At 38.1% G+C, this 15,577-nt stretch overlaps 1 protein-coding gene across 1 annotated transcript in view; it reads left to right on the forward strand.

Annotated features, from left to right (window-relative positions):
- DOCK4 (dedicator of cytokinesis 4) overlaps window positions 1-15,577 on the forward strand; it is a 472,233-nt gene that overhangs the window by 188,998 nt on the left and 267,658 nt on the right. The window contains exons 2-4 of the mRNA XM_068972403.1: window positions 7,129-7,212; window positions 10,771-10,811; window positions 12,772-12,827. Of these exons, the coding sequence (XP_068828504.1) occupies window positions 7,129-7,212; window positions 10,771-10,811; window positions 12,772-12,827 (181 nt within the window). The remainder of the gene's footprint in view (window positions 1-7,128; window positions 7,213-10,770; window positions 10,812-12,771; window positions 12,828-15,577) is intronic.

A 15,577-nucleotide genomic window follows, 5' to 3' on the forward strand; every position in this document is an offset into this window, starting at 1 on the left:
TCTCGGCAGCTGGGAGAATATGTCATCCATTTCTGAAGAGGGGTCTTGGTGTGGCCGCACCATGACCTTACTTTGTTTGCCTGGAGTCCAGAGGGCAGTGGTTTAGGCAGAATGGAGTTCTGCAGTTGGTAGAAATGTCCTCTTAACAGTCAAGGACAGCAGTATATTTTCAAGTAGCACTTGTCAAATGTCAGAAATGAATACATTTATTCCATGTTCTGATTTTTCAAAGTCACTTAGGCCCGAGAGAGTCCTGTGACCTGTCTGAAGGCCTGACCATGGTACCCGTGGCATAAGAATGAAGTCCTGTTGGTCGATGTGCATATGTCTGCCCCACGGGCCTGCCTGCATAGACAGAATGGAACTGATCTCAAATGCATGGTAATTATGAGGATGAGAAGCTGGAGCATAGTGAGCCTTCCTTTGATTTTCCTATGCAGTTCGTTTTCAGCATCAAAGCCATATTCAGGAGCAGGCATCCCATTGCCCCCTCTCACGTTTCCTTTGAAATTTTTTTTCTAGTCTTTCTAGACCGCCTGCTCCCACGGCTCTGCTGTCACACTGATGGCCAGCTGGGAGTCCCTTGAAGGTAGAAATGACCCCTTTGGTCTTAACTTCATCTCATGGAGGGGAAAGATGTTAAGGGGCTATGGGACAAAGACAGTTCTGTCCTGCACTTGTGATCATACCAATAGAAATCTCCAGATGACTTCCATTTCATCTTCCCTCAAGGCCTATCCAGACAGCTCTTTAAAAAATAAGGTGGTGTCTTTGATAAGACTATTAGCTTGGATTTCCCCATCGTATTTTATCTTTCCCTACAGGAGAATTTTGTGCATGTGCAGAGGAGATGACCCCTTGTCCTCTTCTTCCACTGTTTTCCTATTTTATGAAGTAAAATCCCTGAAAAAAGAATTTAGTTCTGCTTAATCCCCTTTCCCTTTTCACTGTGTCCTCCAGCTCTTATCCAAAAAAAAATCTTCTTACCCTTCAGAAATTCTACCTTTTCCTCCCCGCTTTTTTCCATTTGTGCGTGCCCCCAACACTCACAATGATGCTCATAAAGCTCATAAACCTGAATGTAGAGATACATTCGTGACAAACCAGAGTGAAATGTAGTATGAAATGCACGTGAACATGGAAAGAACCGGTTTTAAATGTCCTCTGAGTTCCTTTACAAAGCCCTGCTTCTGTCACTGCCTTCTCACTGTTGCTGACATGCTTCAAGTACCAGCATTCAGAATTTTACAGCTACTCCCATAAAAATGTTTATTTAATTTCTGGTGCAGTCATAGCTCATTTCTGTTGTGAAAAACAGGAGTTTCATTTATTTTGTGTTAAATGGGATTCCATGGGATAGTCTCAGAACTCGAGAACAATAGCAGCCATCGTGTTCTGTGTTGTAAATAACTTCCAAATGACCTTTCAGACCACAACCTGTTTCTGAGTTGAGTTGGAAATCCTTTTATCAGAAAGATGAAGCCAAAACTTTGACTTTGAGGGATGAGTTGCCTTCCTTTGTGTCACAAGGAACAAAATATTTCATAATTTTTTTTTCCCCACATTATGTTCCGTTCGTCTTAGATTGTCAGCCCATAAGGGGCAAGGGCAGTGTTTGCCAGGCTTGACTCGAACTGTGGTGTGTAGCATCGTCATCAATATTATTTTGATCGCGATGATGAATATGGTATCATCTGTGATGCAGGGCTACATGATTGTCTTCCAGTAGTTTTTATAATTTGTTTCTGTTTTTGCTTTTAAAAGTCACAACTCTGTGATTGAATTGCTCCATACTAAGTTTAAAAGTTTAAAGTATGAATTTGTTCTTTACAAGAGCAAGCAATGTCACTGAAACTGAGAAATAAGTTCCTGCTTCACAGCATGATTTTGCTTTTTTTCAGTCTTCATAGAAAACACTGGTGACTTACAGATAGGATGCTTTTCAAAACCACTTAATTTTTAGTAAAGTCACTAGATACTAAACTGATATTCTGTAAAGGAATAATATGTGATAAGAGGCAACTGTTTCTGATTTTCAAGATGCTTAAGCTATACATTTAATTAACACTTTCAGCTTACACACATAATTTTAGCTAGTTTTTTTTTTTTTTTTTTGCGGGGGGGTGGTGGAGGTTGGCCATACCACGTGGCATGCAGGATCTTAGTATCCTGACCAGGGATCGAACCTGTGCCCCATGCATTAGAAGCATGGAGTGCTGTTGGAATGCCAAGGAATTCCCCACATATAATTTTAAAAGACTGGAACATAAGCCATGTTTATATACATGTTTGTTAATCCAAATAAATTTCTATATAGTAGCAAATGAGCAGAGATGAAAACAATACCATACAGTAGTTTTTATGTCTGTTTAAAACTGTATTCTCAGGATCCTTAGGACTGAAACAATAGCATTGGACCTTTGTATTTCCGGCTCTATGAAGCATTCATTCTCTGTGATCTTTTCTGTAGCTCTTTTTCAATTTATAAGAAAATAAGGGAATCAAGACAGTATGTGGTCATGTTCAGTAAACCCAAATATTATTGGGATGCCCCTGGAAAGATAGGATAAGAAGACTTTCATTTGAAGACAGAGCTAGTTTATAACAACTGGTGGCAATATGCATTTTCAACTATAGACTTGTTTCATGCAAAAATGCTTGGAGGATTTGGGGGCTTACTTGAAAAGTTGTATCCAGAGTAGAATTAAGCACTGCCTATGTTTCAAGTGCATTTGATAGAAATGCAGATTGAGATTTCATGAATGCCTGAGTTTTCTTTGAATCTTTGCTTTGCGAAACCAGTTTTCCTTCCTTTATGATACAATATATGCTACCATTAGTAAACACGAGTCAATCATGCTTTCAGATCTTTTGCTCTTTGGCCTAGAACTGCCTTCCCCTTTCAATTGCATAACCTGAAGCATAAATAAAACAGCATTTATCCATCCATTCATGAACTTAGTACATTGCAAGGTAGAATTACTTGCATAATTCAAAGACTGAAAATGGCTAGCCATTTTAGAAGGTAAAGATCAAAGTCCTGCCTTGAACTATATCTTTAAAAAGTGTTACTCTTAAATGTGATCTGTGGTTTAATATATTTTAGACGTTTTAAGTTATGAGCGGTGCCTTTGACATTCTCTGACTGTTAAAACTTGGGTACCATTTTTCAGTGGCTTCATTCATTCATTCCGTGTGTTTATTCATTCTCTGTTCATGCACTAACATAATCCTATGCTAGTGTGTGGAAGAGGAATTCGAAACAATTCAAGTTTTCAAGTAGAAAGACAAAGATAAGTCAAGCGTATATGATACCTTGCGTGATTTAAGATATGGTCATGGTCCCCTTGGAGCATAGATGAAAGAATATTGATTTCATTTGGGTCCAAGGATGGGGAAAGAGAAAGGGTAGCATCAGGAAATTCAAAGAGTTAACCTTGGAGCTAGACCTTCAGCTCAGGCTACTTTGCAGTTCCTGTGTAGAAGAGGTGGGGAAGGCAACTGCCCCCAAGGGGGATAATACGTGTAAAGGCACTGAGTTCTGCATGAAAGAGCCTGGTGGGGATTTGGGTATGGTAGTGTGGAGGGCATTGTGTGGAGAGGTAGGTGGGATGGGAGTCTGGAAAGGAACGCGAGTGCAGTGGTAAAGGACTTTGTAGGAGATGCTGAGAGCGGACCTTCCCTTCTGCTTTGTCAGACGGTGGGGACCACTGTCCATTCTTTCAGAACTCAGGCAGTGACTAAAACCGAAGCAAGGCTGGTTTGGGGACAGAGTGCTTCAGTTATATATTATACCCTGTCAGTGCTGAGCTGAAAGACTTCTTCCAGACTCTCAGAATTGCAGGCTGGCAGGGACCTTTCAGTTCACCTTGTTCAACTCCTTCTTTTATAGAGGAGGCATCTGAAGCTCAACGAGACTGAAGAACATAATAGCTCACCTTTAATAGTTATCAGATATTATATAGGTGAAGAGTGAAGTCAGAATTCACCCACATAGACTCCTTGGATAAGAAATGAGATGATGCGCAGTTATGACCCAAACAACCTGTCATCCCAGTTTTAAACATTTCCTGTGAAAGAATGAGTTTTCACAGGTAGTATAGTTTGGTTCCTAGAATTTTGTGTGCCCTCTTAAAATAGAATTGCCCGTAATAAAGAAACCTGACTGCCTAAGACCAGAACACTTAACAGGAATGGCTCTGCCCTCATTCATTCCCTCAGTGATTATTTACCGAGCTCAATTTGTGTGCCAGGCTCTATACTAAATTATATAGACAACTGGGAACTGAAACCTACCTAGTTCTTATATCCATGGAATTTGCAGGAGACATCCTTCCAAAACTTGCACAAATAAGGGAGGCTGCTTAAGTGGTATATGGTGCTATGAGCACATGGAATTGGGGTGAGAGGATGTATATCAAGAAAGTCTGCTCTGAGAAGCCTTATTTAATCCTTTACTACCTTTTGCAGGTTCTTTATCAGTGACCCCATTTTCCTGATGAGGTATTGGAGACTCTTGAGAGATTAGGATCTTGGGCCAAATCACACAGCTAATAAGTGGTCAGATCTGGGCTCATACCTATATCTCATGATACCAAGTTTGATGTTCTCTTCCTACACCTAGCCTTTTTGTTTGTCTGTTTGTTTTTGGCCACTCAGCATGTGGGGTCTTAGTTCTCCAACCAGGGATGGAACTCGTGTTCCCTGCAGTTCAAGCTTGAAGTCTTAACCACTGGACCACCAGGGAAGTCCGTACACCCAGCCTGTTTGACATCAGCATTTAAGAAGAAAGCTATTGGATATTAATGCATATATATGAAGTATAGAAAGATGGTATTGATGAACCTATTGGCAGGGCTGCAGTGGAGATGCAGACATAGAGAAGAGACTTGTGGACGCTGTAGGGGAAGGACAGGGTGGGACGAATTGAGAGAGTAACATGGAAAATATACATTATCTTAGGTAAAACAGATAGTGAAGATTTGCTGTGTGACTGCATAGAGGGAAGGGATGGGGAGGAAGGTAGCAGGAAGGTTCAAAAGGGAGGGGACATGTATATACCTATGGCTGATTCATGCTGATGTATGGTGGAAACCAACACAATATTGTAAAGCAACTATCCTCCAGTTGAAAATAAGTAAATTTTTAAAAAGAGGGCTAAGAAAGTAGATCTACAGCAGAAGGCTGGAAGGTATGAGAGAAGTGGTAGAAGAGAGGATGGCCTCCTGAAAGGCAACATGGATGTGGTGACAGTGAGGGAGAGAGCAATTTCAGAACACAGTGGCGTGAAGGGGTGGTGAAGAATGAAACTAATGAGTGGGACTGCCATGTTCAAGATGGTGATGGGGTAGGAGAGAGCCACCAGCAGTAGGGGAGGTGTTTCTGGCTGCCTGGGAGTTAACACGGGCGTTCGTGTTCGGAGAATGAGCTGAGTTAGGGCACCCACACACTTAGACCTCTAGGAGAAGCATCAGTTAGTGCAGGGCTGAACCACTAGGGCTGTGAGAGGTTAAGGTAACTTCATGAGTGTAAAAAGGCAATTCTGAGGGTCAGTTTGCTTTGGAGTCTGAAATTGTACTCAATCTACTGTCTATTTGGTTGTTGATTCCTTTTAAGAAGAGGTCCCTGAAAGTTATTTGAAGTAATCTGTCAAGATACAGACCTTTGATTATTTTTCAAGCAAACACTGTTGAGGCCATCAACATGAGGTCATAGGGTATTTATGGTTATAGTTAGAAAATGACATCATGGATTAATGCTTATCTAGAATGTTTTAACTTGGTTACTGTGTAGTTATTTTTATCTGTCTCATATACTTTGGGCTATGTTTTCTGTCCTGTGTTTTGATTGCTACTGCTAATTTTGTTTTAAGATCATAAAATGGCTTTAGACCTCTCTGAAAGCCCATTACTTATTGGCATGTTTTGATTTTTGACAGATTCATGTGTTCCTTCAGGCTTTTAAAATACATTCATAGCAATAACAATAATAATAATAACAATAATTTACTTGGGGGATTGGTGGTGTTTCTAAATCTTATGATCTGAAAGATAGAATATTGTAAAATTCACTTCCAAAGTTGGGGGCTTTTAAAAATCAGGCGGTCGAAGCATCTACTGTCATTTTTTGGATGTGACTTGCAAGATGATTTCAGCATGTAAAATATTTAACAGGAAATGTGTCTTCTCTTTCTGTGTGTTGAGGTCCTTTTCTTTACTTTCTAGCCTGGTCTCTCTTATGACTCAGGTGTTAATTTCCTGGGAAGAATCCCTGTCCTTCATTCTCTCTTAACCCCTCAAATTGCCTAGGGATGGTTAACCTCTGGTATTATATCCCAGTCCTGCCCAGCCCTGCACCGTGTTTAAGAAACCAGTCAGTCTGTAAACATTAGGTAAGGCTAAACGGTGACTCCTCTCTGTGTGCCCCTACTTCCCGTAGTTCAAATGATCTGAGAGCTAAGGCATGGGGGAATTGTCATTTTGGCCATGTGTTTAGACCCAGGGGAGAGAAGTAATCATTACCATTGATTACTACAGAGAAGAAGACTGCTTTAACACCATGTGCTGGGCTAGACCCTGAGGACACAGCAGTGAACAGTGAGTAGTGAGGACATAGTGCCTTCTCTTGAGGACCTTATAGTGTATGGAAAAGAAATATCCTGAAGACAGCATAGCAGAAACGTCAACTAAGCTTATTAATGAGTAAGACATATAGTCCTCGTTTATTACTGAACATGTATTTATTGAGTCCCTACCATGGGATGGGCTTCCCAATGGGGAGTGATTGGAGCAGTGAGGTAGAGGGACACTCCTTGTGCAGCTCTTCAGGCAGTATCTTTGTTTACGTATGTTATTGAGTGATGTTGATATTTTGTCTACTATCTTAGTAACTATCACACCTTTGAAATTTGTATTAATAACACTTGTTTGACCAAACAGTTAGCAAAGTATGTAAACTTTGGTTTTCTTCTGAAAGGTGTCACGTTAAAATATGACAGCCAGTTCTATCTATCAGTGTGTATTTCCTGCTCACGTTCATTTTTCCTGGTCAGTAACATGCAATAGGAAGCAGCGTAACTGGCCATTACTGACATGATTATCCCCATATATTCTGTGTCATTTCTTACAGTTATTGCCAGTTTTCGAGGAACTGTGCCATATGGTCTGTCATTGGAAATTGGAGACACAGTTCAGATCCTGGAGAAGTGTGATGGTAAGTAGGCTAGTATTGATCGTTTGCAGTTGGGTAAATGATCTCCTCAGCATTGGGCAGCTCATAAAATTTACAAATTCTTTTCATACTTCTATTAATCTCCGGAATTTTCCCCTTAGTCACAATGAACCATTTTTTACAAAACTATTTTCTTGCATGTTCAATGTTTGGCTTATGGGAAAACATTGTTTGGTATTTTTAAACTGATTATATTTTTTCCTAATATTATTTATTTATATTCGCTAGATGCAATTGAGACTGTTGAATTTCTGAGAGTTCATGACTCAGGGCCAAACTTGAGGGCCTTTCTTGGAATGTCAAGAGTCTGGTGGGCTCCCAAGGACAGAAAGAAACAGAGGTCCAGAGTAGAAATGCTTTAACCAAGTTTGGGTAACCAGATTCCTTGGGATGGGACTCCTGCCCTGGCCAACTCTGCTCTAGTCCTATAAACTCTTCCTCCTCACCTCCCCCAAATTTGGACTGAAGTTATTTCCTCCATTTGAAATCTTAAGTGAACTTGTATGATTAATTTATATAAGAGGTACCTCATTAAATCAACCTAGTATGTTCTCAAATGCTTCTATTCCTTGTAACAAAACATCCTTAAACGCTAGTCCTTAAAAAGATCACAGATAAAATGACTACTTTTTTTCCTTAACAAAATGGCCATATTGTAAAGTCCCATCAGCATATCCAAAGATATGATTTTCCTCTCAATACATTGTCCTTATTAGGAATTTATAATATGGTAAGACTCTATCAAATTAAGATTCATTATTGATAAAATTGTGTTCTCCCAAATAGAACTATTACATTTATTTAGAGCCTGTCATTAAATGGTGGTGATACATGGACATTTATTTTATCCAGTGTCACTGATATATTTAAAAATATAAGGTTTTTCTCTGTCATTGCCAGATATATTTTGTCTGTTTCCACTTCGTTTACAGATAAATATAAAATCTGTTATGAATGGGTGAAAATATACTTACCAGCTAATGAGAGCTGTTTTGTAATGTAAACGTCTTTCTGTATGGTGTAGTTGGACAGAGACCTCACTGTGACATTTCTGCAATTCTCAAGAAGTTTTGGTTACTATTAAAATAATTATTTAAGAATTGATATATTTCTTGGGTGGATGTCTTTAAGGAATCTAATAAATCCTGACATTATAGATTGCAATTCTCAATTCATTCTACTTTTTCCAGGCTGATTGTAAAATGGTGTTTTACAAAATATTTTTTTAAGAAAACTCATGAGGAACAAAAATATTTAAATACAAAACTCAAATACTTCTTTCTAAAAGTTCAATTAATCAAAAAGATTCAATTCAATAGAACATTGGTTTTATGATAAAACAATTTCTTCCAATAAGCAAAATGGTTTCTATAGTTGAAGAAACAATACGTTGAAAATAATACATTTATAGGAGGCTGTATATTAGCTTCTGGAGTAAAAAATGGTAACCCACTCAAGTATTCTTTCTTGGAAAATTCCATGGACAGAGGAGTTTGAAGGGCTGCAATCCATGGGGTCACAAAGAGTCAGACACTGCCGGGGTCCAGCCCCGGTGGATCCAGGGAATTCGAAGCGGGGACAGCGTTGGTGAGGAGAACTTATTTATTTATTCATATAGAAATATAAGATTAGATTAGGAAGAAATAGTGTAGTAGGAAAATTAGGTGGAGAAAAGAGGGCTGAATAACTTGGCTTACGGGGAAGGCCAGTAAAGTTCCAGACAAGGAGCTTGCACCATCTACGTTGGGCCACCGGTGACCACTTGAATATCCGGGGGTGCCCCGCCTTGGGCTCCCCCTCACGTGGATCTCAAAAGCCGGGACAAGTAGACATGGTAAGCTGCCCCGCTCCAGATGGGAATTCAGCCTGAAATTAAAGTAAAGAGTAGACATGGAGGAAACCAGTCCAGCGACTGGCTCCGGCCCCTATTGTTCAGAAGGCCTTTTATACTTTTGATAAAACATGGAGATCAATGGGTAACACAAAGTTATGCAGCGTTAGCAGCTAGACTGTTATCAAAACCAGGCTTTTCTCTCTGCATACCTAATTGTATACACAAGTCTTAGGTGATTTACATCATCTTCTGGCCAAAAAGGGCCAATTAACATTTTACAGCCTTTTTTCTGACAATAAAGTTACATTCTTATATAGCAAGGACACAAGAGGAGTGCAGTGATATATAACAGAGAAAAGTAATTAACTCAAAAGTCTAGTGTTGCTAACATCAAAACTACTATATATCTTTTTCCATATCCTGTTTACATTGATTAACATCCTCCCAGGTGCCTAAAAGATAAAGAATATGGAGGTCTGGCGGCAATCATTGAGTCAACAGTGAAAACCCATCACCATTATGATTTTTAGCTCTTAGAAAAGGCTCTGTGTCTTAAGATGCTTTAAGCTCTGTGCCTCTCGTGGTTGGGGGGCTGTAAGCAATTCACAAGCTGTAAGAGGTCCTGGGGAACCTGTTAGGCAAGCTAGAGAGCTATCAAAGGGGTTTTAACTGAAACATCCCTTTCAAATGCAGAAGACTAAAGCCCTGATTTGACTTTTTCCAGAGAATATTAGAAGAGTGGAAAAGCAGGCAGATTCTTATTTTTGGTGGGGGGTGAATGCTCAGGAAATTCCAGGGGAAAACCTGAGGTCTGATTAGCCTTGCCATCAGAGCTCTGCCTCATAACCTTGTCACGGGTGGAATTCCTCACGCTGGCTCCCGGCAAGACACAACTAACCAACTGAGCACACATACCACACATGTATATTAGCTATATAAGTTCATGTATATATGTATACTCTGTAATTGTTTTAAACTATAAAAAGTTATGTTCTCCCTTAAAGACAGTGCTGTAAAACTTACTGAGTCACTTTGGAGGTTAAATAATAGACGTTCTGCAGAATAAAAATTATGGTGAGTCAGTTGATGGGACATTGGATGAAAGAGTGCCATTAATGCTCTAAGTGGATGAAACCTGGCTTCTTTCTTCTTATGCTATCAGACTGATCCTCACCCAAGATGGTAGGCGATCTGTGAGTTCAGTACAGAATTGCTGGCTAAGCACTGTTCTTTGATGGTAGAGTCAGGGCTTTGTATTCAGGCAAAGACAGTTTCGAACTATATTAAATCTTGTGTAGATTCTTGAATTTCTTTGAGATATAGTGTGACATTTTATAAAATGGAGTGAAACTAGGCTCAGAGAGGTCACTTAACTTGCCCAAGATTTCAACAGCTAATACTTATTGATAGTAAAACCAGAATTTAAGCCCAGTGCTCTGATTATCAAACCTTTACTTCCATTATGCATGTCTGTATTTTTTATGTACATTTCCAATACAGTTTTTAAGTGATTTTATTGATAGAAGACTTAAACTTGTAGTCACTTGACTTTTATAGTCTAGCCTACTTCCAACTCCCACATGTTTCTACCTAGAATATCTACATGTAAGGTAAAGTCTGTCAGCAAAAGATACATTGATTTCTAATGATTTCTTCAAAGTATTATAATGATTTATTGAAATATGACCATGATTATTTCTCCACAGGCTGGTACAGAGGATTTGCCTTAAAAAACCCAAATATCAAGGTAAAAATAATTACTTTTAACTGTAATTATGGGATCTTTAAGAAAGACAGTTAATTTACTTTATTTCTTTATACAATTGAAATTACAGTTGGGACTGTTAGTTGAAATACTAAATGGCAATACAGATCTTCATAATTTTGGAAATTCCTTTGAACTTAGATTATACTTAAGATATACTATTCAAGTGATAATCCTGTGTAGCTCTTGAAATTTATACTGAGAAGACCTTAATAAGCTTATTATATATAAACAAAATCTTTTTGAAGTGTGAGTTTTGCAGAAAGCTAAATTAAAATTCAGGCAGCAGAAATATATATTCCAAAAGACATAATGACTAGAAGTATTTAATCTTTATTTTCTGTGATATCATTTGTAAAAGTTGGTGTGGAGAGTGGTTTATTTTAGGTATGTTATGAGTCCCTTTAGGAGTGAGGAGCTGAAATGTGGGAAAATCAAATTATAAAGAGTCAATCTTTCTTACCATTCCAGACAGAAACTAAGACTCATTATCATTTATATATTTATATAAATCCTAAGGAGTTATAGTAGGAAGTAACATGAGTTTTCTTTTACCTTTCCTTTGTGTAGTTTATGATGTTAAAACTAATCCTTACTTCTATATTTTTCGACTTTGTTCCTATCTTCCCATCTTTACCCATGCTATCCACATTCACTAATATTTTCTTACATGCCATGTTCATGTTTTGGTTTAATTCTGGTTTTCTTAGGATTGTAGATAAACTGTGTCATTTCTCATTTCCAAAATACAAGTAATCTAATCTATTTTGCCTGCATTTCTGTTTAAGTATACCTTTTTTCCTGGATCATTCAACTGTGTTAATTACCTTATTTCATTTATTTTAGGTCATTTTAAAGGAGAGTCTATACTTTAGCTCACATTTAAAGTTATTTTTGGACATCTGCAGGCACATACATATATAACTTCAATATTTTTCATTTTGAACATACTTTAAAAAGTGTTAAGATTTTGTACTTTTATTTCTCTTCTAAAGAAACTCAATTTCTGACTTCTTGTTAATTCCAATAATTACTCTTATTTGCTATTCCAACCATATTGAGGTAAATTTAAATTCCAAAGGAAAAAAAATGGTGGTTTTTTTTTTTAAACCTATGCCTATTTACTACTGTTGTATGTACAGAGCTTGCTAGTTAAATTTTATGTTATCCTTGGACCCACAGTGGTGATAATGTATTCAAATGACATTTGTTTTTCCTAAATATTTAATTGAATTTTCCATTTAATTGTGCATAAAAAATCATTCAGAGAATATTGTCATTTAATGGATAATAAAATTGCTCTTTTTAAAATTTTTTTTTCAATTTCTCATTTAGAACAAAGGAATAATTCCCTTGCCCTAGCCTTTCCCTACAATAAAGAGCTTTAAGCTGGCGTGTCTTCTTTTGTTTAATTTTTGTTCCATCAGAATGGCAGCCTGGTGATGATTTGCTGCTATGTTTTCATTAAGGATCATTCCTAAACATGTAATATACTGTTTCTAAATTCACAGTAGTGGTATTTTTTTAGTATGTATTTTCAAATAGACACATGAGTAGTTTGAAGACAAGAAAAAGAACTACAACCAAAAGAAGCAGATTAAAACCCCTTTTTTCAAAACTGCAATATTTAAAAAAAATTATTTAACATGATTTCTATATAGAATTCTTGAAAATACAAAAAATTTCTGTTATATATAGAATATATTTTTGAGCAGGATTTAATGTTTTGATTATATTTATTTTAAAGTATCTCTAAATTGGTAAACTGATAAACATTTGAAATAAAATGACTGGTTATAAGCTACAATAGATTTCACCTAGAGAATGTGTTAGAGATTCCATCTTCCTGGTATTGTTATGGTTGTGTGGTGATATTATATATATATGACTTATGAAAGTTATTCTGCTGGAATAGACATAACCTTCACATTTTCTCTTCCAGGGTATATTTCCTTCCAGCTACGTTCACTTGAAAAATGCCTGTGTAAAGAACAAAGGGTAAGAAATAAATTTTTGATGGAGAGTTTTCACACAATCATTGCTTATTTTGGAATTTGAAAGACTTATTGTGTTGAAAAAATGAATCGATTCTTGCCATTGTTTGTGTTGTTAGATAAAAGACAGATGGCATTAAGGCAGTTTTTGGAGAAAATGAAAGAACCACATCTGTATGTTGGACAGTCTAGGGCACTGGAGGTCTCTCATTGTCTGGAAATGGTGGAATCTACCTAATCTTAAACAAAAGGTGTTGGTTCTTCTTGGTTTCCTGTTGTGTAGGGAAGCAAGTAGTCATAGCCATCAAATGCTGAGTCATATCTCAACCCAGGAATTTCCTAGATTCACTACTGATCATAAGTAGCTGAGTCTGCCATTATTTTCCTAATTGGGCTTAAAAACATATCCTTTTGTGTTATTGTTATTGTTCAGTCGCTAAGTCCTGTCTAACTCTTTGCAACCCCGTGAAATGCAGCACACCAGGCTCCTCTGTCTCCCATGATCTCCCAGAGTTTGCTCAAATTCATGTCCATTGAGTGGGTGATGCTATCCAACCATCTCATCCTCTGCCAACCCCTTCTCCTTTTGTCTTCAATCTCTCCCAGAATTAGGGTCTTTTCCCATGAGTCGTCTCTTGGCATCAGGTAGCCAAAGTATTGGAGCTTCAGCTGATGCTGAGCTTCAGCATCAGTCCTTCCAATGAATATTCAGGGTTGATTTCCCTTAAGATTGACTGGTCTGATCTCCTTATAGTCCGAGGGACTCTCAAGAGTCTTCTCCAGCACCACAATTCCAAAGCATCGGTTCTAAAGTGCTTAGTCTTCTTTATGGTCCAGCTCTCACAACCATACATCACTACTGGAAAAACCACAGCTTTGACTTCTGTTGGCAAAGTGGCATCTCTGCTTTTTAATACACTAAGTTTGTCACAACTTTCCTTCCAAGGATCAAGCATCTTTTAATGGGTCCAGTTACTGTCTGCAGTGATTTTGGAGACCCCAAAATATGATCTGTTACTGTTTCCAGTTTTTCCCCATCTATTTGCCATGAAGTGATGGGACCAGATGTCATGATCTTAGTTTTTTTTTAGTGTTGAGTTTGAGGCCAGCGTTTTCATGCTCCTCTTTCACTCTTATCAAGAAACTCTTTAGTTCCTCCTCACTTTCTGCCATTAGAATGGTATCATCTACATATCTGAGGTTGTTGATATTTCTCCTAGCAGGCTTGATTCCAGCTTGTGACGCATCTAGCCTGGCATTTTGCTTGATGTACTTTGCATATTAGTTAAACAAGCAGGGTGACAATATACATCCTTGACGTACTCTTTTCCCAATTTTGAACCAGTTCATTGTTCTATGTCGGGTTCTAACTGTTGCTTCTTGACCTGCATATAGGTTTCTCAGGAGACAGGTAAGGTGGTCTGGTATTCCCATCTCTTGAAGAATTTTCCACAGTTTGCTGTGATCCACACAGTCAAAGGCTTTAGTGTAGTCAGTGAGGCAGAAGATGTTTTTCTGGAATTCCCTTGCTTTCTCTGTGATCCAGTGAATGTTGATAATTTGATCTCTGGTTCCTCTGCCTTTTCTAAACCCATCTTGTACATCTGAAAGTTCTCAATGCACATACTACTGAAGCCTAGCTTGAAGCATTTTGAGTAGAACCTTGCTAGCATGTAAAATAAGTGCAATTGTCTGGTAGTTTGAACATTCTTTGCCACTGCCCTTCTTTGGGTTTTGAATGAAAACTGACCATTTCCAGTCCTGTGGCCACTGCTGAGTTTTCCAAATTTGCTAACATATTAAATGCAGCACTCTAACAGCATCATCTTTTAGGATTTGAAATAGCTCAGCTGGAATTCTATCATCTCTACTAGCTTTGCTTGTAGTAATACTTCCTAATACCCACTTGACTTCACATTCCAGGATGTCTGACTTTACGTGAGTGACAATACCATCATGGTTATCCCAGTCATTAAGACCTTTTTTGGTAGTAGTAGTAGTAAGTACTTAAAATATTAGATTGAAAATATATTTCTAATACTGACAATTGCCATTACTATTACTCTTTTAATGAATGTGTGTCCTTCAGAAATATTGTGCAGATATAACCCATCAGAAATGAGTCAAGCAGACTTATTAGTCCTTTTGGAGTTCTCCAGCCAGTGTCTATCCAGCCCTCTTTAAGTAAACCAAGGGACCGTCCAGAAAACACATGTTTACTCTTTGTTCCTACCTTTCTGGCCTAGTGATCTGGGTCTTTCTACCCTGTCCCTTAAAGGATCCACCTGGGCCAACCCCTGCAGCCAGTCTCTTTGCTGCCTTTGCCCCAAACCCAACCCTGATCCTAAAAACCGTCCAGAGCAGAGAGCCACCCTGCCCCCATCCTACGTGCAGACTGAGGAAGAGAAAATAGACAGCATGCTAGCAAAGATGATGTCAAGTATCACTCTGTGTAGTTTAAGTCCTCTCTCTCTGAAAATGTGTTGTGGTGGGACATAGTTTTTTAATTTTATTTTATTTTTTGGGGGGGACATAGTTTTAATTGAAACAAGTACCTTGTTTGTATGTCCTAGTCTGTAACTGGTTAGTATCTGGCTCCCTTGATTCTGAGGAAGTTTAAAGATGGATAAAATTGTCTCAAAATTTGGTCCTGTTAGTTTAAGACTTGGTGTGGGGTTGACACCTGACAGAGGGCATGATGAGCATTATATAGAGCAAGAGAGCCTCAGGGTTTAACCAAAGTTTATTTTCTTA

This window comes from Capricornis sumatraensis, chromosome 5, assembly GCF_032405125.1.
Source record: "Capricornis sumatraensis isolate serow.1 chromosome 5, serow.2, whole genome shotgun sequence".
Taxonomy (NCBI): domain Eukaryota; kingdom Metazoa; phylum Chordata; class Mammalia; order Artiodactyla; family Bovidae; genus Capricornis; species Capricornis sumatraensis.